This window comes from Callospermophilus lateralis, chromosome 19 (genome assembly GCF_048772815.1).
Source record: "Callospermophilus lateralis isolate mCalLat2 chromosome 19, mCalLat2.hap1, whole genome shotgun sequence".
Classification (NCBI taxonomy): Eukaryota; Metazoa; Chordata; class Mammalia; order Rodentia; family Sciuridae; genus Callospermophilus; species Callospermophilus lateralis.
Window position 1 is genome coordinate 9,270,521 of NC_135323.1, and position 26,638 is coordinate 9,297,158.

General features: G+C 46.4%; 1 protein-coding gene across 3 annotated transcripts in view; it reads left to right on the forward strand.

Annotated features, from left to right (window-relative positions):
- The window catches only part of Snx29 (sorting nexin 29), a 389,526-nt gene that overhangs the window by 192,328 nt on the left and 170,560 nt on the right, over window positions 1–26,638 (forward strand). For all 3 annotated transcript variants that reach the window (XM_076839902.2, XM_076839903.2, XM_076839904.2), the window contains one exon: window positions 16,071–16,177. In XM_076839902.2, coding sequence (XP_076696017.1) covers window positions 16,071–16,177 — 107 coding nt within the window. The remainder of the gene's footprint in view (window positions 1–16,070; window positions 16,178–26,638) is intronic.

Consider the following 26,638-nt stretch of genomic DNA (forward strand, 5'->3'; position numbering starts at 1 on the left):
CAGAGTCCCTACCTATTGCATTGTAAATACCTGCCCTAGGAGTCTGACTTCCTCTTTTGAAATGCAGATATCCCTGTACCAGGCTTTGGCTAGAGATTCAACAGATGCTTCTGAAAAGAGCCGTTTCTTATCTATTTCTGTGAGCATGCTTTAGGTTAGAGACCCTGCAAAGGCCTTCAATCAGGGATTAGGAATTTCTTTAAAAGTGGAAAATAGCCCTAATGGTAGGATGCGTCTAAGATGACACCTAGTAACCTATAAGTGTTGTGAGGAACTGTGGATCAAGGCTCAGAATTTGGAATTTGTTCTCCTCTGGGCTGCTGGCATAAAGTGAAGTTTGGTGTTCTTCTGCTCTCCGAGTGCTGCTTGCTGCTGCTGTCCATCTGGACTGTTTCCCACAACAGCACTATTAAAACTTGAGGCTCAAAGTAGCGATGTGTGCGACAGGCCCTGCTGGGTTGTGAAATCCGCGGAGAAACGAGCTTTTTTCCTTCTATACTCACCACGTGTGAGCTTCACCTGTGACATCTGATCACGTGATTTTCTCCATACTTGGTGAATCTGTCATTAGCCTGGTGTCCTCGGTTCATGCTCCGTGCCATCCTGAGGTCGCATGCTCTCCACAGAATGAGGGCTCTGTCCTCTGGGATGGCTCCCATTGCCAATGTCAGTTGCAAGTTCCAGGCTGTGACTTGTGCTTCTGACCCTCCTGCTATAGATGGGAGAGTGCCATTCCCTCCTCCCATGACTTGGGCGTCTGCTGCAGTGGCTCAGGGAATTCGGGAGACTTCCCATCAGTCACAGAGGGTGCTGGGCAGAAGTCTGAGCAGGGGCGTGTGCTTTGGGGGCAGCGTGGGGCGGGGGAGGTTACTGCTGCCAGGCTGGGGAGGAAGTGTGGGCCCTGCTGTTTAGAATTGGGCAAATCACAACCCCACAAATCGATTGGGTCGATTTGCCCAATCGACCTTGCACTTGAATTTTGAGGATGCAACGTAGGAACATACTGAGCATGGTGGCTGGTGAGAGGATCAGGGCAAAGGGCAGGCAGTGGTCATGTCACGGCCTTGCACTCCTGGCTATACTCTGCTCGGGGCACTGCTGTGGCATGCGCTGCCACCTCTGTCTCTCTGGACCGTTAGGCTGCAGCAGGAGGAAGCTGAGCTTCCAGATGCTGCGTGTGTTCCCTGCTCCTGCGCTCTCTGTCTTTGCTGTGTTCACTCTTAGATGGTGACTTCACACCCTCGGCTCTGGTCTCTCCCCTGGACTCCAGACTCGCTTGTCCTGCTGTATTCGTGATGCTGCTTCTCAGGTGGCGGGCGGCGCAGCCGTCTGACTTGCCTGCAACCAAGCTCCAGTCCTCGTTCACCAGTTCCCCTGTTCTTGCTCTTCCCCCAGTTTTCTCCATAAAATGACAGCGCTGTTCTTCCTGTTGAACTCCTCTCTTGGCTGACACCCCACGTCGAGGCTGACTTTCCCTTTCAGCTACCTGCCCCTGCTTGCCACACCTGCTGTGCTCACTCAGCCCAGGCCCCCGGTCCACGACTTCTTGCTTGGACTGTTGCGATAGGCGCCTAACCAGCCGAGTTGTGGAGTCTGCAGGAAGATGATGTGTGATGCAGTTATGTTGTGTGATGCTATGGGAGGTGAGGGGCCTCCCCTCCATTCATGATCCTTCAGTCACACTGGTCTCCTTGCTGTTCCTGGAACACACTAAACTATTGCCTACCTCAGGGCCTTTGCATGTTTGTTCCCTGGAATGCTGAAATGCCCCCAGGCCCTTCCAGGGCTCTTCTGCTTAATTTTGGTCTCTCTTCAGTTAATACCTCCCTACTGAGGCCTTGCTTACATCTTTTTAATTAACACACTTGCATCACCACTTTCTCATTTTTTAACCCACCTCAGCCCTTTGCACAGCCCAACACATTAGACACTCATGTCTTGGTTTTCTGACTCTCCCGCCAGGATGCAAGCCTCATATTGGCATTGACCTTTTCTTTTTTTTTCTTGATAATGTCTCTGAACTTGTAGTATCCACTTCTGACATGAAGTGAATCTTTAGTCACTTGTGAAGAAATGGAAGACTTGCCCAAGGTCACCCCCTGGTGAGTGGTGGAGCAGACTTTGAACCAGGTGTCTGTCTAGTCAGAGGGCGCTGTCCTGCTCACCTTGCTCTCCCCTGGCTGCAGGGGCACCTGGAGGATGGAGGATGTGATGTTAGAAACATACATAGGGGTGCTCTAGCGATCGTGGGGACCTTCCTAGGGAGGAGCCTTGTGCCCCAGATTCCCCCTCACATATAAATGGGCTGCTCCTACTGGCGCCAGGTGCACCAACTTTTGTTAGAATGTCCTCGGAAGCCAGCTCTGAATTTGAAATGATTCTCCATCGGCGCTCAGCAGTAGCTCCACACGCTGTCTGCACCCCGGGTCCTGCTAAGTTTTTCAGATTGAAAGCAAAACATTAACCTTCTCATGCTGTTTGCCAGGCTGCTCTCCATGGTATTTGAAGTTTTGCTTAAAATAATTTAGGCAGAAACCCTATGTGTTCTCTGGTGCCTGCTAGTGAGACCAGTGTATCCTCTCTTTATCTCAGATGACTTATCACAGATGCCCCCAAACAGATTTGGCAGGCTGCCTGAGGTGGAAAAACTGCGTTCTGGTCTCTAACTTCGAATGACCTGCTAATGGTGCTGAGTAACCCACAGCTTTTCTGGAATGGGAAAAGCATTTCTGATTTAAAGTAAACGTCTTTGTGCTGACTGCAGTTTCCGTGTCTCCGATCTCTGAATTTAAAAGGAGCAGGCTTATTGTTTTTGCCAAATCATTATTTTTTCATTTGAAGTCTGATTTCTGTAATTTAGCCATCATGGAAATGCAGGAGAACATTGCTGACCACTGAGGACAGGAGAGCAGATAGGACAGACTTTTCTGTGAGTGATGTGGGTGTTAACTGGGGAGGGAGTTTATTGGAGAATCCTATTTAGACAGGCCATGGGAGATTAAAATGGCCAGACTGAGTCTTCTTTGGAGGCCCCAATGAGTTTCTTGCTTTGAAATGCTTTGTAAACCTGAAAGTATCATGTAAATTGAAGCAGTCTGTTATTTTGATTTTTTTCCCCCGAGGATCAACTAACTATGGATATGGATTTCAGGTTTGGATTAGTGTTTTAAATGCAGCCCTTGCTTGCTTGCTTATTTATTTAGTCAAAAATGTCTGTGGTTGTTTATATTTGACATTCAGAATTCAATGACAGCAGACCCTCTCCAGACGGGCTACCTGGGTAGGGCGCAGAGAGCATGGGCCAACGCGCCAACCTGCTGCCTTGACTCAGATGACTGGGCACTGCCCACACTTCTTTTGTGCTGCCTTCTTTGAACACTCAGGTGCCCAGTCTCTCCCAAGACTAATGAAATCATCTGGGCTTGAAAATAAGCAAACCAGGCATTGTGCTTGTGTGGCCCTCTCCTAGCAGGATGAATGGCCTCTGTGCCTCAGCACATGTTCACTTTTGGCCACAGGGAGGACACAGGCGTCTGAGCTAATGAGTGCATCCCTCTTTGGTGAGTAGGCATCCCTGGGCGTGGAGACAGGCTGGGCAAGTCTGCTGCTGAGGTTTCTCTTTTGTAAACTTGAGCCGTCTGGGACTGCCTCGCCTTTTGTAAAACTCCAGGGTATGAAACAGTTTCTCCAGAAGCACCTGTTGACAGTTTAAGGTCCCATATTGGTTATCTGCTGCTGTGTAACAAACTTCTCAGAGTTTAGCAGCTTTAACCAGCAAATACTATCTCATAGTCTGTATGGATTAGCCTTGTTCTATTTGCAAAGTCTGTTATGAGGTTAAATCAAGGTGTCAGCTGAGACTCGGTGGTGGAGGATTCATTGCTGCCCAGGTTGCTGGGTGCTGGTAGCAGGCCCAGGACCTTGTGCCTGTGGCTGGATCTGTCAGTTCCATATGAGGGGGTTGTTTCCACAGGCACCTCACAAGATGGTGGCTGGGGAGGCCATCCCAGCCAGGAGCCACCTGATCTTATAACTTATCTCAGAGTAACAGTGCTTCAATTCTTCTAGATATACTTTATTAGAGGCAAGTCCGTGAGTCCAGTGCAGACTTAGCAGGTAGAGATTACACAAGAAGGTGAGAACCGGGAGGCAGGGGCCATGCGGTGCCTGAGGCGGCCTACTGGTGAGGAAAGAATGACACGTTGGAATTAGGTTTAATTATATTATTTCCTACATAGAATTAGAGTGTCTGATATACTTACTAAAGCTGCAGTAGCTGAACCGGGCCAGTAGGAGGTCAGAGTTGCAGGAAAAGTTAACTAGATTCTAAGGGACCTTCTATAAACTTGTGACTGTCCAGGATCTGTCCCCAGTCGTGAAGGTTAAGTGTCTTATTTTTACATCTGCTTCCCCCAGCATGGAAGATGGCTGATTTTTAAAAAATGGTCTCCCGGAGGGCTGGTGCCTGGAAGGCCAGTAGCCTGATCACTGAGGTGTGTGGGCACGTGGTGGTTTGGGTGGCCATGTCTTCCTGATCAGCAGGATCTCCTTGTGGGGGGAGGTAATTAGGCCAGTGAAGGTCAGCACATCTGGAAGCCAGGCAGATGGGGGGCTAGCTCTGAGTTAGACATTTTGGATACACATTAGTACCAGGTGCTGCGTGCCAGCTGGGTCCGTCTTGCCATGGGCACCCTCTTGCTTGCATCCACCCGGGTTGCTGTGCTGAGGGGCACGGCTGCCATCATGTCTAATGTTTCTGTCTCATTTCTAAATTCTCACTAACATGTTTTATAAAAGTTTAGTTTGTGTTTTTAAACCCAAATGATGTAGGCAGGTTGATGAAAGCCATTTGTTTTCTTAACCTTGTTATAAAAAAGGTGAGACCTTTGGTTGCCATCCTCCCCATTTCCTGCTCCCCAAAAGCAATTGTTTGAAACTGTTAAAACTGTTTCTTTCAGTCATTGCCTCAGTGTCTCGGAACAAGACTGTTGCCACTTTCTGATTTTTCACTTATAGGCAATAATTGATTTCTCACTGTGGAAGATGGGTCACACCCCCCACACCCCCACATCCCTTGGGCACAGTCACGGCATCATTTAGCTTACACCAGTATTCGGGATTGTTTTATTATACTCTGAACGTGCCAAGCCATCAGGTACAGGGTCATTTTTCCTGCACAGCCTTTTGGCGTCCTTGGAGTTAAAGCCTGTATTTCTTTTTCCTTTCGTTGAAGCGTGTGCTCTGTGCTCATCACTGACTGATCTCCTGGTCCCCCTCAGTATGGAAACCCCCTCAGGAGGCTCAAGCACATTAAGTCATCTGTCACTCGCATCCTGAAGCGTGTCTCTGGGGCCTGCTGACCTGCCCCAGCTAGCAGCCTGCTGCTTGGTGGCTCACAGCTCTGACTCAGTTTTGTTTTTATTTCTCAAATAATAGCTTTGAGACATTTAATTCATACCATACCGTTCAACTGCTTTTACTGCATTTGTGAGGTTGTACGACCGTCACACACCAATTCCAGAACATTCTTATCACCCCCGAAAGCAGCTGCAGGCCCATTAGCGGTAACTGACCCAGCTTCTGGTGAGGGACCCTGTGCTGGGCGTTTCAGGAGGACAGGTCCTCATGATGCATGGCTTTGGGGGTCTTTCCAGGTGTGCCCATGTCACAGCAAGACCCAGCGCTGCATTCCTCTGCGTGGCTGAGTGGGATGCTCCCCTGTGAGGACAGACTGTGCTTTGTCCATTCCTTCTTCATTTGGGGTCTTGCCACTCTTGGGGTTTTATGAAAAATCCTCTGGCTCACTGTGTGCTTATCCCCTGTAACTTGGATTCTGTGCTCTACTGTTACAGGATTTGTTTCCTCCTTGTCGTGGGAGGCAGAGTGTATGTGGGCTGTGTCTGCATGTCTGGGTGCCGCCTCTCACGTGGTCGGCTGTGTGATTCGAGGTGGGAGATGTTGTTTTTTGTTGATCCCTGGTTGGCCGAAGGGCTTTAGAACCTTAGGCTGTTTCCAGTGTGAAGCCCTAGCTGCCTCTGTGCTGTGACCCTGGTGCTGAGAAGGTGACCGTGGCCTCCCCCTGAGCCACGTGCTCACTGAGCCAGTCAGTCTTGACGCGGTGCCTGGGGCGCGGGGTTTTGAGGTGTTTCGAGGTGTTTCATCATGTACCTGCTCTGTGTTGTCTTCCCCGCTTTCTTGTGTTTCCTTTCTCATTTTCCACTTAGTTATCTTCTGTCTCTGTTTTTGGAAGTTTCCTGCCCTCCTGCGTTCTAGTCAGCGTTCCCTTGTGCTGTCATGGTTTAGCTGCAGAAAAGAGCTTTTTAGTTCTTTGTTTTCACTTTTTGAAAACTCTTTCCCTGTTCTTGTCTTATGATGCCGTCTTCTCCCCTCTGTCTCTCTGAGCATTGCTGGTAATTTGCTTTTGAAGTCCCCCACCTCTCTCTACAAGTTGCATTTGTTCATTCTGCTCCTGTCTTTGATCTGAGCTGCCGTCTCTCAAGGGTGGTGATTCCTGGCTCTGTGCTCTCATGTTGGGGCAGTGCCCGAGGGTGGATGGGCAGCTCCATGGAGACTGATGTGGGGTCTCAGCATGTGGTCAGGCTGTGTCATCCTGAGGTCCATCTCCTCTCCTCTCCTCTCTTGGCCACTTTAGGCTCACAGGGGACCTTCTCCTGTTGCTCCCTGCAGCTATGTGTTGGCTGCTCGCTGTCGGGGGTAGTGGGTGGAGAGGGGCAGAGGGAGAAGCCCAGGTGCAGGGTGTCACTTCTGTTCTAAGCTGCCTGGCCCTCAGCTCAGCCCGTGCTGCTGTGTTACATATGTCACAAGCCCAGGCTGCTCTGCCGTCTGCCTGCTTGTCACTCAGGCCTGTGGCCCCTCGTTTTGGTTTCTGACCCATCTTTCACTCCCCTTTCCCAGAGTGTGTGTGAGCACCTTGTGGTTCTTTCATGAGTCCTTCCATCTTAATAGGTTGAATTTGGGTGTTGTCCACTTCTACCTAGGAGTGGAACTCTTACCTCACTCTCAGCTTCTGTAATTCAGTCGTTTCCTCTGTAGTTCATTTTCCTTTAGGGTAAGTTTAAACATTTAAATTGATATCTTAATGGGATCTTGAGAGAATGTGGGTACAAGTTAATGAGTTCCAGCTCTGGTCTTTCACTAGAAGTCTTTTACATTTTTTTCTGTAAATAACTATTTCAAGCTATAGGTTGTCCCCGGGTCACTGCAGCAGGGACTGCAGCGGCAGTCCCCTGGCACGGGAACAGCATCGCGCAGGCGTTCTGTTGCTGGGGCCTCACTGGCGCAGCAGGCCCAGCCAGCTGTCCTGGTGGAGCTGTAGCCATTGGGTGGCTGGGAATGGCCACAGATCACGTCAGGTGTGGGGACTCCAGTTGCTCGGCCTTCCTCATGTTCACTCCCTCCTGGAGGCCCCGGGGGCGAGCCTTAGATCCTCACCATCGTGGTCGCCAGGGCATCAGGAGAACTGCCGTGGGGAGCACACAGGAAACAGCCTCGTGCTGAGGCTCAGACCGAGCCTTATTCTTGGGGCACACTCCTGCTGGAGGAGCTCCTTCCTGCTCTGGGGGTCCCACTTTCCTGGGAACCATGTGGCTGCAGTTCCCAGTCCTCCTTCACCTGCTCTCTGGAAAAAGCCCATACACATGGATGTGCACCTGGTTGTGGGTCCTGTGCCCTGGGAGGCATCTCCCTGTGGCATGGCCTCATGGTCACTCATGCATTGCCGGTAGAGTAGTCACAGAAGCGGTCACCCTCGGAGGGCTCACAGAAGCCAGTTCTTGGTCTTGCATGTCACTAGAACCCCATTACCATCCTACGTTAGACTGGAGGCGGGCACTACCTTGTGGTATAATGTTGTTGACAAAGAAATTTGGCCAACATAAAAGATCCAAGTGTAGGCCCCTGTGTTGCTGGGGCAGTGATGGCTTCCCTGGGATGGAAGAGTGATGAGGTTGTCCCAGACTCCAGTGCGTCTCTCCTGACAGTTCTGAAGTGAAGTTCATCCTCATTTTACTGTTATAAAGTACTTTCGTGAGAACGCTGTGGTGTGCAAGTATTTAGTAAGTGTGTGTGTGCATACACGTCTTGTGAGTTCCTCAAATTCGGCCACATATTAAAGGATCAATGCACCTACAATATAGAGTGTATTTAGGATTTTTTTTCTTTCTCTCTCTCTGTCTTTTTATTAGTTGTTCAAAACATTACAAAGTTCTTGACATATCATATTTCATACATTTGATTCAAGCGGATTATGAACTCCCATTTTTACCCTATATACATACATAATGCAGATTCACATCGGTTACACATCCACTTTTTTACCTACTGCCATACTAGTGTATGTTGTATTCTGCTGCCTTTCCTAACCTTTACTATACCCCCTCCCCTTCTCTCCCCTTCTCTCCCCTTCTCTCCCCTTCTCTCCCCTTCTCTCCCCTTCTCTCCCCTTCTCTCCCCTTCTCTTCCCTTCTCTTCCCTTCTCTCCCCTTCTCTCCCCTTCTCTCCCCTTCTCTCCCCTTCTCTCCCCTTCTCTCCCCTTCTCTCCCCTCCCCTCCCCTCCCCTCCCCTCCCCTCCCCTCCCATCTTCTCTCCCTACCCCATCTACTGTAATTCATTTCTCTCTTGTTTTTCCCCCCTTTCCCTTCACTTCCTCTTATATGTAATTTTGTTTATTTTATTTTTTATTGGTTGTTTAAAACATTACAAAGCTCTTGACATATCATATTTCATACATTAGATTCAAGTGGGTTATGAACTCCCATTTTTACCCCAAATACAGATTGCAGAATCACATCAGTTACACATCCACATTTTTACATAATGCCCTATTAGTAACTGTTATATTCTGCTACCTTTCCTATCCTCTACTATCCCCCCTCCCCTCCCCTCCCATCTTCTCCCTCTACCCCATCTACTGTAATTCATTTCTCTCCTTGTTTATTTTCCCATTCCCCTCACAACCTCTTATATGTAATTTTGTATAACAATGAGGGTCTCCCTCCGTTTCTATGCAATTTCCCTTTTCTCTCCCTATCCCTCCCACCTCATGTCTCTGTTTAATGTTAATCTTTTCTTCCTGCTCTTCCTCCCTGCTCTGTTCTTAGTTGCTCTCATTATATCAAAGAAGACATTTGGTATTTGTTTTTTAGGGATTGGCTAGCTTCACTAAGCATAATCTGCTCTAGTGCCATCCATTTCCCTGCAAATTCCATGATTTTGTCATTTTTAGTGCTGCATAATACTCCATGGTGTATAAATGCCACATTTTTTTTATCCATTCATCTATTGAAGGGCATCTGGGTTGGTTCCACAGTCTAGCTATTGTAAATTGTGCTGCTATGAACATCGATGTGGCAGTATCCCTGTAGTATGCTCTTTTAAGGTCTTCAGGGAATAGTCCAAGAAGGGCAATGGCTGGGTCAAATGGTGGTTCCATTCCCAGCTTTCCCAGGAATCTCCATACTGCTTTCCAAATTGGCCGCACCAATTTGTAGTCCCACCAGCAATGTACAAGAGTACCCTTTTCCCCACATCCTCGCCAGCACTTGTTGTTGTTGGACTTCATAATGACTGCCAATCTTACTGGAGTGAGATGGTATCTTAGGGTGGTTTTTATTTGCATTTATCTGACTGCTAGAGATGGTGAGCATTTTTTCATGTACTTGTTGATTGATTGTATGTCCTCCTCTGAGAAGTGTCTGTTCAGGTACTTGGCCCATTTGTTGATTGGGTTATTTGTTATCTTATTGTCTAATTTTTTGAGTTCTTTGTATACTCTGGATATTAGGGCTCTGTCTGAAGTGTGAGGAGTAAAAATTTGTTCCCATGATGTAGGCTCCCTATTTACCTCTCTTATTGGTTCTCTTGCTAAGAAAAAACTTTTTAGTTTAAGTAAGTCCCATTTGTTTATTCTTGTTATTAACTCTTGTGCTATGGGTGTCCTATTAAGGAATTTGGAGCCCGACCCCACAATATGTAGATCGGAGCCAATTTTTTCTTCTATCAGACGCAGAGTCTCTGATTTGATATCAAGCTCCTTGATCCATTTTGAGTTAACTTTTGTGCATGGCGAGAGGAGGGGCTTCAGTTTCCTTTTGTTGCATATGGATTTCCAGTTTTCCCAACACCATTTGTTGAAGATGCTCTCCTTCCTCCATTGCATGCTTTTAGCCCCTTTATCAAATATAAGATAGTTGTAATTTTGTGGATTGGTTTCTGTGTCCTCTATTCTGTACCATTGGTCCACCGCCTGTTTTGGTACCAGTACCATGCTGTTTTTGTTACTATTGCTTTGTAGTACAGTTTGAAATCTGGTATCGCTATACCGCCTGATTCACACTTCCTGCTTAGAGTTGCTTTTGCTATTCTGGGTCTTTTATTTTTCCATATGAATTTCATGATTGCTTTATCTATTTCTACAAGAAATGTCATTGGGATTTTGATTGGCATTGCATTGAACCTGTAGAGAACTTTTGGTAATGTCACCATTTTGATGATATTAGTTCTGCCTATCCATGAACAGGGTATATTTTTCCATCTTCTAAGATCATCTTCTACTTCTCTCTTTAGGGTTTCGTAGTTTTCATTGTATAAGTCTTTCACCTCTTTTGTTAGGTTGATTCCCAAGTATTTTATTTTTTTTGAGGATATTGTGAATGGGGTGTTTTTCCTCATTTCAATTTCAGAAGTTTTGTCGCTGATATACAGGAATGCCTTTGATTTATGCATGTTGATTTTTATATCCTGCCACTTTGCTGAATTCATTTATTAGTTCTAGTAGTTTTTTTGTAGACCCTTTTGGGTCTTCTAGGTATATAATCATGTCATCCGCAAATAAAGTGATAATTTAAGTTCTTTTCCTATTTTTATGCCTTTAATTTCTTTTTCTGTCTAATTGCTCTGGCCAGTGTTTTTAGGACTATATTGAATAGAAGTTTGGATAGAGGGCATCCCTGTCTTGTTCCAGATTTTAGAGGGAATTCCTTCAATTTTTCTCCATTCAGAATGATGCTAGCCTGAGGCTTAGCATAGATGGCTTTTACAATGTCGAGGTAAATTCCTGTTATCCCTAGTTTTTCTAGTGTTTTGAACATAAAGGGATGCTGTACTTTGTCGAATGCTTTTTCTGCGTCTATCGAGATGATCATATGGTTCTTATCTTTAAGTCTATTGATGTGGTGAATAACATTTATTGATTTCCGAATATTGAACCATCCTTACATCCCAGGGATGAATCCTACTTGATCACGGTGCACAATTTTTTTGATGTGTTTTTGTATCCGATTCGCCAGAATTTTATTGAGGATTTTTGCATCTGTTTATTAGAGATATTGGTCTGTAGTTCTCTTTCTTTGAGGTATCTTTGTCTGGTTTTGGAATCAGGGTGATGTTGGCCTCATAGAATGAATATGGAAGGGCTCCCTCTTTTTCTATTTCCTGATATAAAGGTTTTGTAAAACTCCGCAGTATACCCATCCGTTCCTGGGCTTTTCTTGGTTGGTAGTCCTTTGATTGCTTCTTCTATTACATCCATTGATATTGGTCTGTTCAAATTGTGTGTATCCTCCTGATTCAGTCTGGGCAAATCATATGACTTAAGAAATTTATCGATGTCTTCACTATCTTCTATTTTATAGGAATATAGGTTTTCAAGATAATTTCTAATTGTCTTCTGTATTTCTGTAGCATCTGTTGTGATATTGCCTTTTTCATCCCGTATGTTAGTAATTTGAGTTCTCTCTCTTCTTCTCTTCATTAACATGGCTAAGGGTCTGTTGATCTTATTTATTTTTTCAAAGAACCAACTTTTAGTTTTGTAAATTTTTTCAATAGTTTCTTTTGTTTCCATTTCGTTGATTTCCGCTCTGATTTTAATTATTTCTTGCCTTCTGCTATATTTGCTGTTGTTTTGTTCTTCCTTTTCTAGGGCTTTGAGATGAAGTGTGAGCTCCTTTATTTGTTGGTTTTTTTCTTTTTTTGAGGAATGACCTCCAGGCAATGAATTTCCCTCTTAAAACTGCTTTCATTGTGTCCCATTGATTCTGATGTTGTGTCTGTATTTTCATTTGTCTCTAAGAATTTTTTGATTTCCTCCTTTATGTCTTCTGTAACCCATTGATCATTCAGTAACATATTGTTCATTTTCCATGAGATGTATGATTTTTCCTTCCTTCTTTTATTGTTGATTTCCACTTTCGTTCCATTATGATCAGATAAAATGCATGGTATTATCTCCACCCCTTTATATTTACTGAGGGTTGCCCTATGGCATAATATATAGTCTATCTTTGAGAAGGATCCATGTGCTACTGAGAAAAAAAGTATATCCACTTGATGATGGTTGATATATTCTATATATGTCAGTTAAGTCTAGGTTATTGATTGTGATATTGAGTTCTATTGTTTCTTTATTCAACTTTTGTTTGGAGGATCTGTCCAATGGTGAGAGAGGAGTGTTGAAGTCACCCATAATTATTGTGTTGTGGTCTATTTGATTATTGAACTTGAGGAGAGTTTGTTTTATGAACGTCGCAGCACCATTATTTGGTGCATAAATATTGATAATTGTTATGTCTTGTTGGTGAATGGTTCCTTTTAACAGTATATGATGTCTTTCCTTATCCCTTTTGATTAACTTAATCTTGAAGTCAATTTTATTCGATATGAGGATGGCCACCCCTGCTTGCTTACGCGGACCGTGTGCGTGGTATGTTTTTTCCCAACCTTTCACCTTCAGCCTGTATATGTCTTTTCCAATCAGATGTGTCTCCTGGAGGCAGCATATTGTTGTATTTGTTTTTTTAATCCATGTTACCAGCCTATGTTGCTTCATTGGTGAGTTTAAGCCATTTACGTTTAGAGTTATTATTGATATATGATTTGTACTTCCAGCCATGTTTGATTATTTATCTTTATTTATTTTTTTAAATTTGGTTTGTTTCTCCATGATTAGCTTTCCCCCTGCTCTCTGGCTTACTGAGGTACTTCCCACTGTTGGTTTTGGTTATTGTTTTTCATTTCTTCCTCGTGTAGTGTTTTGCTCAAGACGCTTTGCAATGCTGGTTTTCTGGCTGCAAATTCTTTTAACTTTTGTTTATCATGAAAGATTTTTATTTTGTTCTTGTACCTGAAGCTTAATTTTGCTGGGTTCAAAATTCTTGGTTGGCATCCATTGTCTTTCAGAGTTTGAAATATGTTGTTCCAGGATCTTCTCGCTTTCAGTGTCTGTGATGAAAAATCCGTTGTTAACCTTATTGGTTTACCCCTGAATGTAGTCTGCCTCCTTTCTCTTGAAGCTTTTAATATTTTCTCTTTGTTCTGTATATTGGATATCTTCATAACAATGTGTCTTGGCGTTGGTCTACTGTGATTTTGTATGCTCGGTGTCCTGTATGCATCTACAATTTGTACATCCATTTCCTTTTTTATGTCTGGAAAGTTTTCTATAATTGTTTCATTCAACAGGTTGTCCATTCCCTTGGTTTGAACCTCTATGCCTTCCTCTATCCTGATGACTCTTAAGTTTGGTTTTTTTAAACGTTATCCCATATCTCTTGGATGTTCTTCTCGTGATTTTTTACCAGCCTTCCTGAGTTGGCTAGGCTCTTTTCAAGATGATATATTTTGTCTTCATTATCTGACGTTCTGGCTTCTACTTGCTCCACTCTGTTGGTGATACTCTCATTTGAGTTTTTAATTTGGGTTATAGTTTCCTTCATTTCTAAAATTATTGTTTGATTTTTTTTATAATCTCTATCTCCTATTAAAGATGCTTATTTTGCTTCTTTTATTTGCTTGTGTATTTCATTTTCAATGAGTTCTTTCAATGTTTGAATTTGCTGTCTCATCCTCTCTAAGATTCCATTCCATCTATCTAAGGTATTCTTTGAGTTCTTTATCTGGCCATTTTTCTGATGCCTCTAGGTCCTCCTGTATATTTAGGCTGTCCTGCATTGTTTGTACTCCTTTTCTTCCTTGCTTTTTCATGCTGCTTATGTTACTTCTTGCTCTGTTTGACTGCTAAGTTACTGTTTACTCCTATAAATTTATTTGGTTTTGTGTGTCTCTGGGGTCTCTCTTTTGTGATGGGAGACTATGACTAGAGATGATGAGTTTTGTTGCACTTTAGTGTAGATTCATTCATTTCCTAAACTGTGTACGGATTCTGATAGCATATAGCGGTCTGCGGTTTGGTCTTGGGACTTATATTTAGGTTGAATGATGTGATGGTATTGAGGTTGGTATCTCTTGGCAACCTTGGAAGGTTGCTCTACTGACGAGGGATATTAACAGGAGAATGGTCTGGAGTATTTGGGGAAAGTTAAGGTCTTGGTAGCACTATATAACGTCCCGGAACATTGACCTATACATATTTAGTAAATTACACATAAACAGTGTCGTATTGCTTGGGAGGAAAGGTATTAGAAGGGAAGGGAAGAAGTCACTAAAGAGAATGAGAGTAAATAGATAGAATTCAAGGAAAGGGGAATAAGGAAATTGAAAAGAAATGAAAAGACAAAAGAAAAAAATAGAGAATAAAAAAAGAAAATTTTTTTTAAAAAACCAAGAAAAGTGATAATTAAAATAAAAAAATACAAAAAATAGTTTTAAAAATTAAAGAAAAAAAATTAAAATAAAAAATAAAAAATAAAAAAATGCAGTCTTAGAGTTCAGTTAACTTCTCTTCCAGTAGGTGGAGCTGTGCCCACCGGGCCAAGCTTCTCCTCTCAGTGCGTGGGAACCAATCACTGTGCAGCAGCTTCTCTTCCCGACTGGGTGGGTCTCCACTCCTGAGTGCCTCGGGCCGTTTCTTGTGTCTAGTTACCTTGCCACTGGCCCCGTTCACAGGTGACACTCACCACAATACTGGCTGTCTTCTTGAACAACTGTCTTCTTGAACAACTGGGCACACTATCCCTGCTTGCCAATCCCTCAGCCCCTAAGGTTGTGAAGCTTGGGGCTGAGAGCCCTCAGCGGATTTTGCTTGCCCTCCGGTAGCCACGCCCCCAGGAGCTGGTGCAAGAGACCTCAGTTGTCTGTGCTAGTGGGAGTGGTAGCCCGGGGGTCCCACACCACTCCTGAATCCCTCGGTTTCACTATCGAGCTCACGGGAGAGCTGGGAGGGGCCCTTGAGGTTTTCTCGCTGTGTGGAGTTGGGGGGCTAGGGGATTACACACCTTTCGCCGCTGGTATCAATGAAGTTAACTCTTCCTCCGCTTTCTGATGATGTCAGTTCTCTGCCATGTTGGTATCCCATGCAAATGGCAGCATTTCGTTCCCTTTGCCGGGTGACCAAAGCAATGGGTGGGTCCTGACCGGCCCTCTCAAGCCCCGTCTCAATCCTGTTGCCACTGCCTATGAAGGCTCGGTTGGTATTTACCTCCACAGTATTTGTCGGGACCCGGACCCAGAAGCAGTTTCCGCGGGTTCTTCAGCACTTAGCCAGAGCAGTTTGTCTGCGGGAGACGCAGGTGAACGGGAGCCTGGATTCGGCGGCTCCGGGCTTGGTGTGTGTTCTGATAGGAGCAGGCTATTCGCCCCAGATCCACGTTAGCTCAGCAATGCCTAGTGATCTTGAGCAAACGGCATTTAATCGATTTAAGACTCCCTATGCCCGTGCAGCTGGAGAGGTCAGAGACTTGATACCTCCGTGTCCGCCGCCTTGTTGGATCTCTCCCACCTAAAATTGCTCAAATAAACGTATCTGGGAAAGGAGAAAAGTCTGTTACATTTCGGTCTCTCTGGTCTCATGCCAAATTCGTGCCATACATACGGTTCAGAACCGAGAGACAGCAACCTGGGAGGGTCAGAGGCTCGGGAGGCGCGAAAGGCCCGAGACCCTGCAGCTGGGGTGGCTGCTCCTCCCGGAGCCTAAGCAGGGCGGTGGCCTGATGGGGTGGGGCTTGTGTATTTAGGATTTGAAGGATGATTTAGTGTTACAAATTCCTCTCTCTGGAGAAGCCATTTGGGAAGGAAGCTTTTTTTTTTTTTTAAACTGGGAAAGTAACTTCTGATTAGTGGTAATATTCTTATGGACTGTCTTTCTTTTCCTAAAGTTGTGCCAAATCTTTGGAACGTTGATGGCGAAGTTACAGTCCCTGAACAGAAGCCAGGAGAGGTTGCTGAAGAGCTCGCAAGCTCTTACGAAAGGAAGCTCATTGAGGTAAGGTTCCCTGGGAGGAGGCTGCACATCTATTTTGGATCTCTGCTCTGGGAACCTCTGGGGACAAGGCCTAGTCTGCTAAAATGGAGCCACTAGCAAGACGACCAATCAAGCCCCACCCCCCACAACAGAACAAAACAGAGATAAAACCAGTATAGACAAAGGAAAGTGGAGTTGATTCTTTGAAAAATGTCACTTAATTGGAAACGTCTGGCACTTACGGTAAGGAAATGAAGGAAAGCACACATATGTACCATTAGAAGTTAAATAAATGAAACTCAGATTTGGAGGATAAAGGCAGGAGAGAACACTGCATTCAGGCTTGCGCTGCTGAGCTGGAGATGTGGGTGAGCTGGGCTGTGTCCTAGAATGGCGTTCGATGCCAAATTCAACTGAGGGTGAGGCCCACTGCCCGAAAGAGCCAAAAAGCTGTGCTTGAAAGTTGAAAAAGCAATCAAAGAACGGCTTCCCTGGTGATGTTGGGCCTCCATGGCTTCATGGCGATTTCCAGGAACACTTTCAGGGCACCCACAGAGAGCCTTCTGCTGTTTGCATTTCCTCACAGCGTTCTGAACGTGCATGTATGTGTCTCGGTTCCAGGGTATATCACTCTTCTATTAAAAACTGACAGCATAAAAAAACTATGCACTTGTTTCATTTAGGTAAGGATGTACAAAGATTCTAGAAAGAGATTTCTCAAATTCAGCCACATATTAAAGGTTCAATGCACATACAAAATGGTGTATTTAGGATTTGAAGGATGGTTTAGCATTAGAAATTCATCCATGTAAGTCATCTTACCAAGAGGTTAAAGAAGAAAAACCAGATACTGGGCTGCGGCTGTGGCTTAGTGGTAGAGCGCTTGCCTACCATGTGTGATACTGGGTTTGATCCTTAGCATCATATAAAAATATAAATCAAATAGTTATGTCCATCTACAACTAAAAATATTAAAAAGAATTGATTTGGATAGGTGATGAAATTTGACAATGTTCATCGTCTGTACCTGAAGAAAGTGATCTTGATGAATATGGACTGAAATCTTTAAGCACGGTAGCATTTTATCATGAACCATCCACTGTCAGCACAATCATTGGTGAAGCTTGGGACCAAGGTTTTTATTATTTGTGTGTGTATGATGTTGTGGTGCTCAGCTGGGGGTAGTATTACAGGTCATGTCTATAGATTCGTGTTCACATGGAGGTCTATAAGGAGACTTCCAATACTTTCTAAGACTTCTCCAGTGAGTTAATTTTATAACCAGAAAAAGACCTACTAATTGTTAATGGGAACATGCTGGAGTTGGGGGTATGTGGGTGGGTCTGGAAGAGGATGCCTTAAGCTCATTCTCAGTTTGATATGCTATTTTTATGCCATGCTTTCTGTGGTTCTTAAACTACCCCTAAACAAAGGGGGCTGCTTAAGCAGCAACCTGAGTTCCAACTAAGATAAGCTCAAGGGAAGGTGAGCTATGACTGGGGAGCGTGTCCAGCCCTGCATGGCCTCTTGTCCCCCATCACAAGCCCTTCTGTGAAGACTGATTCAGTGGGGCGTGAGACTTGGTGTTGGCTGATGGCAGTGGCAGTGTTGAGCTGCCATAGGGGGAATTGGTGGCTCAGGTCAAGCTTTCTCTGACCAGCCTGTGACTCTCCCTGGGAGCAGCCAGCTATGTGCCTGAAGCAGAGACATCCTCACAGGTCACATTCTGCCCAAACTGTGTCTTCATTCTTCTTTGGTTTCATAGCCAGTTTCTGCCAGTGTCCTTCCATGTGTGACAAACCGTAGCCTTTCATGACGCCAAGGCACTGGCTGAGCCCTCAGCTCTCCTGGATGGAGTCCTTGTCGCCGTGCTTGAGGCTGTTGCTCTGCCACCTTGTTCTTGGGTTGATGTCCACCCGCTGTGGGAGTGGAGCAGTGAGCGCCTGTGAGAGGCTGACGCAGGCTCTTCCACTTCAAAGCGCAGAAGAAGAGGCCATGCTTCGTGTCAGATAACACGGCTGTTGGGACACTCAAACCTGCGATTCACCCACTGTGAAGGGAGCTCCTGAGCATTTCACTTCTGTGTTCATCTTAGGAATCAAGAAATCCGCCGCCCCCACTGCCTATTCACATAGCACCTTTGTTCTTGGTGGCCTTGAGCCCAGGGTAGGGCAGCTCAGAACCTAACGTTAGCACCACAGAAACATCTGTCACTAGTAGGTGACCATCAACTGCCAATGACCGGAGGTGAAAATTTTTTTTTGTTTTTCTGGGGCTGGGGATGTGGCTCAGTGGCAGAGGGTTGCCTAGCATGTGCGAGGCCCTGGGTTCCATCCCCAGCACAGCAGAAGCAAAGAGAGCTCCTCCCTCCTTGGACTGCAGTGACAGTGCTCAGAATTTGTTTTTTAAGCTCCCCTGGCTCTGATGTAAGGCATCAGAAGAGGTGGGTTGGTTTTCACTGAGGGTTTTGAAGAGAAAGCCCTTGGACCCTCAAGGACAGATGCAACACCAGCTTCTTTGCATCTTTTCAGTGCAATTTCTTTGGTTTAGATTCATTTCTGGAGATTTTTGCATTCTATTCTAGCAGTTGGCTTCAATAAGAATGTCAGATATTGGAGGCATTTGGACTTTGATTCTACCTGGTGGCCTGCAGGGCACACATGGTCCCTTGTCGTACTGAGTTCAGGTTGCCACTTTCTCCCATGAGTCCCTGGGTAGGCCATCCAGGATATTAAGCCCCAGTCAGCCAATAAAACCTGCTAGTGGGTTGCTTTGGGGATTGAGTGCAAAGATCCAGGTTATGACCTGGAGCAGACAGGAAGTGCCCTTGTGCCCCTGTTTTTCCCTTGGTTCTGACATCCTTTGGGGGGCTACCTTTTCTCAGTTGCCTTGTTGAGTCAGAAAATCCAAGCACTCTGCCCTCCCTTGGCTCAGGATGGGCGTTTGGTCTGAAATGGGGCAGCTGGGATTGAATTCCTGAGTCACACAGGAATGCAAAGGTGCTGGGGAGGCCATCTGGTCGGCCAAAAGCCACATGAAGCATTGTTCCACACACTGATTACAGTGCACCTGCTGAGGCTCCCCTGGTATCCCTGGGTTGCACTTGCCACAGCTGTTCTGGGTCCAGTTCCTTCTGAGCCAGATGCTCCCACTTTCCCCGCTGTTTACAGTCAGGGTTCTCTAACTTTAGCTTAGAATCTGCTTCTGTTGCTTGCCACTGAAGTGTCCCAACTTATAGGAGTAAGATCGGTACATGTTACTTCCCTTCGTCTCCTCCTCCACGCCCTGCCCACTGGAGTTCAGTTCTCTGTGCTGCCCTCTGACTGCCCTAAGTCTTTCTTGGCATTCCGCACCCCCCTGTTTGCTCCCTCTGCCGCCCTGTGCCCCAGCACTGCCTGTCCAGCCTCTGCAAACGGAACTTTGCTTCTGTCCATATGGCAGGGCTCAGCCAGCTGTGGACTGGTTTCTCAGGTTCTGGGATACTCGTCACTTACTGGATGAGTGTAGGTAGTCCCAAGGTTTTTGCTCATTGGTGGGGAAAAAAAAAAAGGTATATTAGCAATATTTATTCTCATCATAACGACAGGTTTGCTATTTATGGATAAGTAAGCTTAAGCATCAAGCTGGCAAGAAGTAAACCCATAATGACATGCTGCAGAGAGCTGTGGATGTGATCATCATTTTAATAAAACGCAAAAGTTCCCGAATCAATTGGGACCTTGGACACAGGAGCATCGCGGTGTTGGTTTACACGTTGTCCCCTATGGGTCCTGACATTTTTGATATAACTGGGAGTAATTTTTTTTTCTAACATAAAAATGCGTGGATTTTAAAATAAAAAGTCACACCCAAAAGTTACAGTAATTCTTCATTAACGTTGACCATCTGATGAGTGTTCAAGTTTCCAGTTCAAATCGTGTTTGAATAAGAAGCCACATGGCAGCTGGTGGATGAATTTCTGTCTTTTGATCTACAGGTTTCCCACCTCTATCTCCCCTTCTCTTTCTGTTTTACTTTTAATTTATTAGTTGGAAAAACTGGGTCATTAATCCTGGAGAATTGCTCCCACTGGTGCTTTCTGAGGTCTGTTTTACACTTGGTACCCTGTAACCTGTTAGGGTTTGGTGACATTCATTTAATGATAGCAACTACAAATGCCAATGATAATGATGTTGATAGTGACCCTCTATTTATGCTGACTGCTGTTTCCAGGCACTGTGTTAATTGCATTACATAGACTGTCTAATGTTTGCTGCATCATTATTGATGAGGAAACTGGGACTTGGCAGTGATAAGTCGCTGGTCTGTGTTCAGGAGGCTGCCACGCCGGTGTTGAACCAGGACTTGACCTTGGCTGACTCCACACTTGGTGTTCTTTCTGTTACCCTCTGTGGCCTTCCCTGTACCTGCTAGGAACAGGAGCGGGGACTTGCTTGTCGGCTGGCTAAGGGAGTCAGGACAGTGAAAGCAGTGGCAAGCCTGCGAGCTCTTAGCTTATCAAGCCCACGGGGATAATTGAAGGGACAAGGAGAAAAATGGCAGCTGGCAGATGGTTCCCAATGTGAGCACGTATCGGCATATATAAACCTGTGTGCTTGCTCAGATGCCAGGCCCATCAGACACCTCTTGTCCTCTGCCTGTTCCTGAGCATTGGTGTGACCTGTCCAGGGCAGCAGAAGGGACAGAGCTTGCTTTTGGAGGCCCTTGGTTCTTTCCTCCTCTCCTGGCCTTCCAGTTACCCATCATGTTGGGGCAGGGCATGCACAGCTGCAGGTCACAACTGGGCCTCTCTGCAGGCCCCCTGCTCCCAGAGCATTTGTCCTTGCTGATCTTATGGTCTCTTTTCCAGGAGATCTTTGGGCATCTCATTCCCACTACTACACGGCATGGTCTCCGTCCTCAGTGGGCGATGGTGCCCAGGCTCAGCTCCATGCCATTTGCTCTGCCTGGTGTGTGCTGTTGAGCCTCTGTTTCCCTCGAGGCCTCACTGCTGGTAGGGCCTGGCGTGGGGTCTGCAGCACTGGGAATGCACAAATGAACTTCCACAGAGAACACTTGGAACGTGATCCGACACTCTTTTGGGCAACAGATAAAAATACTTGTAATTATAGTGGCTGGTTTTCAGCTTTTCAGACCCACACTATTTTGGTCCTGTTTTATATTTGCTTTCCTCCCTGAGGTGGGAAGTGGTTTCTTGAAGCTACTTGTGGGCCCCCAGCAGGAGTGTCTGGTCTTGGTTGAGGGGCCTCAGGGGGTATGGTCCTCTTAGAGTTGGATGTGCCTGGTGAAGGGTCAGGGCTGTCCTACGTGCTGGGTGGGCTGAGCCTGCTCATAACATCAAGGGCTCTTTGCTTAAGGGGTGGAGCTGTGGAGACTGGGGGAGGGTGGCTGAGCTCAGTGCTCTTGGTAGAACGATAAAGAACTACTCCTGGCTGGTCTGCTTGGGCCATGTCCCTGCTCGAAACTCTCCAGTGGTTCACCTTTTCCCTAACTTCATCTACAGGAAGTACGTTGTGTGTTGATAAAACACCCTCATGCTATGGCTCTTGCCTTGTCTTCAGCTCTACTTCATTCAGACCTTATTCTGAGCTGGTTTGTTTCCCAAGTGTATACCTTTACACAGGTAAGCTTTTCTCCCCAGAACGTTGTTTTCTTTCCATAGATCCTCCCCTTCCCATTTTCCCTGGCTGACTTCTTGTCTTTAAGATCTCCTCCTGGAAGCCTTTGCTGGTCACCCCCTGCACCCCTGAAGAAGAGGTTCAGACCCCATGCTGTCTCGTGTGTGCTGAGTGTCTCCTCTCCTGATCCTGGTGGCGCTAGTTTTGGGTTTGCCCATCCCGTCTGTTCTTATTTACCTCTTTCCCCATGTCCTTCCACTCTACCAGGAGTGGCGCAGTGATGGCTGTTGAGGTGTCTTGTTCACTGTCTCAGCCCAGCCTCCAGCACTGTCCCTGCCACCTGGCTGGCACATGTATTATTTAATAGACTTTTCATTGCAGGCAATAGAAAACTTGGCTCAAACTGGTTCTGGCAGAGGTTAAACTTCATCAAGGCCCACCTCATTTTTCTCTCCTCAGACACACAGGACAGGCACATTTCCCAGTGTCCTTTATGTGTAGATTGGAACTGTGTGACCATTTCTGGCCAAAGGACTGTAAGCAGATGTGGTTAGAGTCATCTCAGCTGAAGGACATTAGAGTTGAGGTGGGTTTTCTTGGTGGTCCTGCAGCCCTGCTTCTGTGTGGCATCACTGCAAGGTGACACTGGCTTGGATCCCTGAGTTCCTGCTTAGAGGGGAGCCTCCCTGTCGTGCTGCAGGGTCCACTGCAGGCTTGGGAAGAAGAGGAATGGACTTTCGTCTGAGTCACTGGGGTGTCAGGGTGCTGGTTATGATGCAGAGCACCATCCGTCCTCATGGTCTGTGGAAAGGGAGAGTCTGGCTGTAGGGATGGGCCAGGAGCCGTGTCACCAGCTTCCTGTTTTTCTAGCCCTTGCTCTACCGTTTCTGGGTTGAAATCCTTCTGGTACGTTTCCCGCCATGTGCACAGATGGCTGTGATCAATTCTGGGCAAATAGTTTTTCTTCCATGTTCACATTTGGAGGAGAAAGCAAGAGTCTGTCTCTCCATGCCTGGCAGAGCCTCACGTTCTTGTGGTAGAGCCATTTTAGGTTCCACTCCTGCGTCTGAGCTGCTGGCAGTATCTGGCTCCTGCTGAGGAGAGGGAAGCACCCATTGAGACACTGTGAATGAAGGTCCGGGACAGGGTGGTACCTGGGGAAATGATACCATGGAGGCTGACGGACAGGTTCATTTTTGGAGGTGTACGACTACAAGGAAGGGTGGGGGCCAGATCATCTGTGGGCATCTCGATGAATCAACCCTCTCCCTTGACTTAAGGGACACATGTCCTATGGAAGGTCAGCGCCATCCAAGAGGAGTTTGTAGCAGTAAGCAAGACAGAAGAGGGGCTGGTAATGGAGGGCAAGGAGTGGAAGTCTCAGAAGATGGTACAGGAATGTTCATTTCTGAGCTGGGCTTGGAAGATAGGGTTAGTAGAAACTGAGGCTCAGAATGGTTGTATGGAGGATCCTAGGTCACATAGCAGGGGAGCGGTGGCACTGGGCTTCAAACACAGTTCTGAAGCCTTGGTACTGAGATCCTTTCACCTCGTTCTTCAGTGTGTTGGCTCACAAAGATGTCACCAGGAGAGTGGGGGCCCTCATCTGAGGTGAAGCTTACCACTTCTTTTCCAGATGCATTTTGTGTACTTCCTCCAGCCAAAGACTTTTCTCAAGATTTAAAGACATTCAAAATTGGATTGGGAACAACTTTGAGATTTTGTTGCTTCTCCTGATTCATCACAGAGCAAAATTAATCAAGCGAATTATGTAGCTCAGCTAATAACTTGCTTTGATTTAATAGCTCTGTAGAAAGAACAAATTGAACGTTTTTATTTAATCCACTTTGGGGGCATGTTTGAGTGGGTTAAAAAATGAAAGCAAAAAGAACCCTTTTTCCTTATTAATTTTGAGCCATTCTCTTGTGTTGGGAAGCTGCAGGTATACTTCTCAGTGATTGCTGGGATCCCTCTCAGGCTGGCTGGCTCTCAGTTAAGTTGTCCAGTGCTTGTGCTATGCCAGGCGGGTATTGGGGCAATTTGTATCATTTGATCCTCACAGTCATTCTGTGGTGGCATTATCCTGTCCTCATTTTATAGAGAAGGACACTGAGGCATGGTAACTTGCTGATGTTTAAGTTCACATGTGGAATCGATGGTAGGACTGGGAGTCGGATTCCAGACCTGAAGCTCATAACCTCTCGGTTGAAAACAGCCACAAATTCAAATGACAAGACAATGTCAGAATTCGAGGATCCAAATCAGGACTGTGGGTGTGTGCCTGTTTTCTGCTCAGCTCTGAGAGCTTCAGGTGTCCTCGTTTATAGACTGGGAATAGTCATTTCTAATGTGTAGCCCTTGGGGATCAAATGAAGACTCCTCACATGTTGATTATGGTGCCCTCTCCTTCTGAGTGAGGTGCATCAGGAGGCGACCTGCTGGGGTCGCAGATAGCATTGCTCCTGAGGGGCGTGAGGTTGCCGCAGCCTCGTCTTCTCTTGGGCCTGCCTGCTCTGATGGGCAGGGTGAGTGAGTCCTGGCGCTGAGCCCACAGTTGCTCCCACCCCACACCCTGCAGTCTGGAGAGGAATCTGGGCAGACTTCAGCTTATGCATCAGCAGAAAGCACTGCCGTTTGTCCCTGGTTTCTGGTCCCGACTGCCGGCCCGTCTCCCTTGCTTGGGGCTGAGGACAGCTCCTCTTGGGCAGAGGCTGGACCTCTGTGTTCCAGGCAGACTCCCCGACTTCCTCCTGGCTGCTATCACATGGCTGAGGGCAGCACCACCATGGAACTGCTCTGGACTCCTCTAGGCCTTCAGCGCAGGCCTCAGGTGGGCAGACCCCCAGGGACAGGGTCCTTTCCTTCCCATATCCCTGGTTCTTCACTTCTCCCTTCCCCAGTTTCGGCTTTACGAGGTTGCCCAGCCGTGTGGTCACTGGCTCCCGTGAGGGAGACCTACACCCGCCAGAGGACCCTGAAGTCCTGCTTGCTCAGCCTCCACTCTTACAACTTTTCCATGGGCATCTTTGGAGAGGCCGCCAGAATTCTTTGCCCTTCCTCCAACTCAGGAACTTTGGTTTGCCAAGTTGCTCACAACTTTCTTATTTTTTTTTTTTTCCTTCCCAGAAAACAACTCTCACAGCTTTTCTTGTGGCCAATTTCCCCCTTCAGTATCCTACTTTTTCTGCCACTTCCGTTGAAAAAGGTAAATTTTACCTCTAGAACTGGTGAAGCCGAGAGCCGAATATACCCTGTCTCCTCAGGCTTCCTGGTGTGACTCACAGGTTCTGTTTTCAGCCTGCCAGAGTCAACTGTCAGCCGCTCCTGCACAGTGACAAGCGCGCTGAAAAGTTCCTTTTCCCTCCACGGAACTTCACATTGCCCCACCCGCTGCTCCTCTGGGCCACGCAGACAACTCTGTGCCCTGCTGTGGGCAAAAGATGCTATTTCTTTAGCAGAGGAGGTTGAAATTGGGTTCTGTCGATTTCTCTCCCACACCCTCCAGGTGGTTTTAAAAAAAATCTTCTTTTAAGATAGAGAAGAGAGACCATCTTTGCAAAAACTTGAAAATTTTGTTTCAACAAAGATTTGGCCAAATGTCCCTGTTGAGAACCAGTGCTCGGGGGGATACTACTTCTAAGTGTCAAAATCTGGGCTGGAGAAGAGGAATTTTTGACTTTTCCTTGTTGTTCTGTTTATGTGATTGTTTTATTCTTTCCCAAACAGAAGTAATGGCTAACCCCAGCCAAAGCTCTCCCTTGGTTCGGCATTCCCTGAGGTCCTGTCCTCTGGACCCCTGGCTTCCTCCTTGGTCCTTCACGTTTTGCCTCTGCAGGCAGCCTCCCTGGGAGGAGTGGTGAGAACTGGGAGTGCAGCAAGTGGTCACCAGGGCTGTAGTGGGGACCTGGGAGGTGTTGTCAGAGGGTGCAAACACATTCTGGGGCTCTAAAGTCCTGTTAACGACGACAGTTATACTGTATGGAGAGTAGACCTTAAGTGCTCTTTACCACTGGCCCCTCACCACCACCACATGCAAAATAGTAACCATGGCCATGATGGATGTGTTAACTAACCTGATTATATCAAATTGTCGTGTTGTACACTTTGAATGTACACAATTTTGTCAGTTGTATGTTAGTAAAGCTGGAATTAAAATGTAAGCCACGGACCCTGGGTGACTGGGTTCAGTTCTGGGTCCACCTTTCTTCCTAAGCAGCTCTGGGCCAACTTCCTATTGGCTGTACCTTACTCTTCCCTGCTGGGCGGTGGGAATGGTGGCACTTGTGCCCTGGCCTGATATGTAGATGGTGGCCGCACAGTGCGTAGTCAGCGATGCCTGGGTCAGTGGGGGCTACAGGCGCACCGACAGCAGCACTGTTCTTCTGGGAGGTCCCTCATGCTCCAGGGCCTGGCTCTGCATGGCTGCTCTGTCACGTTCCCCAGTGCTTCACACTTAGCCAGAGTTTGAGCAAGACTTAGGAATTTTATGCTTCATTGCCGTGTCCTGCTTGATCATGGGCAAGTTTTGAACTTCTGTAGGCTTTACTTTTCTAATCTGTAAAATGAGAATGTTAATGGTTCCTCTTTCATAGTGTTTTTGTAAAGAAGTTAACATGTCTGTAACATTTAGACCCTTAGCAAGAGCCATTTATATGCACATACTGTTTCTGTATTTCTCTGCCATTGAGAGTGAGAAAAATCTCCGTTCTCCTCCAGGAAGGTCAGACATGCTGTGCCGTCCCTGTGGCATCTGTCAGGGATAGTTGGTGTGGGTGTCCCTGGAGGTGCAGCTGTTACAATGTGGGTTATAATGACAACAGTCAATTGGTTTTGTGTGTGGCATGTGTACAATATTCCTGGTGCG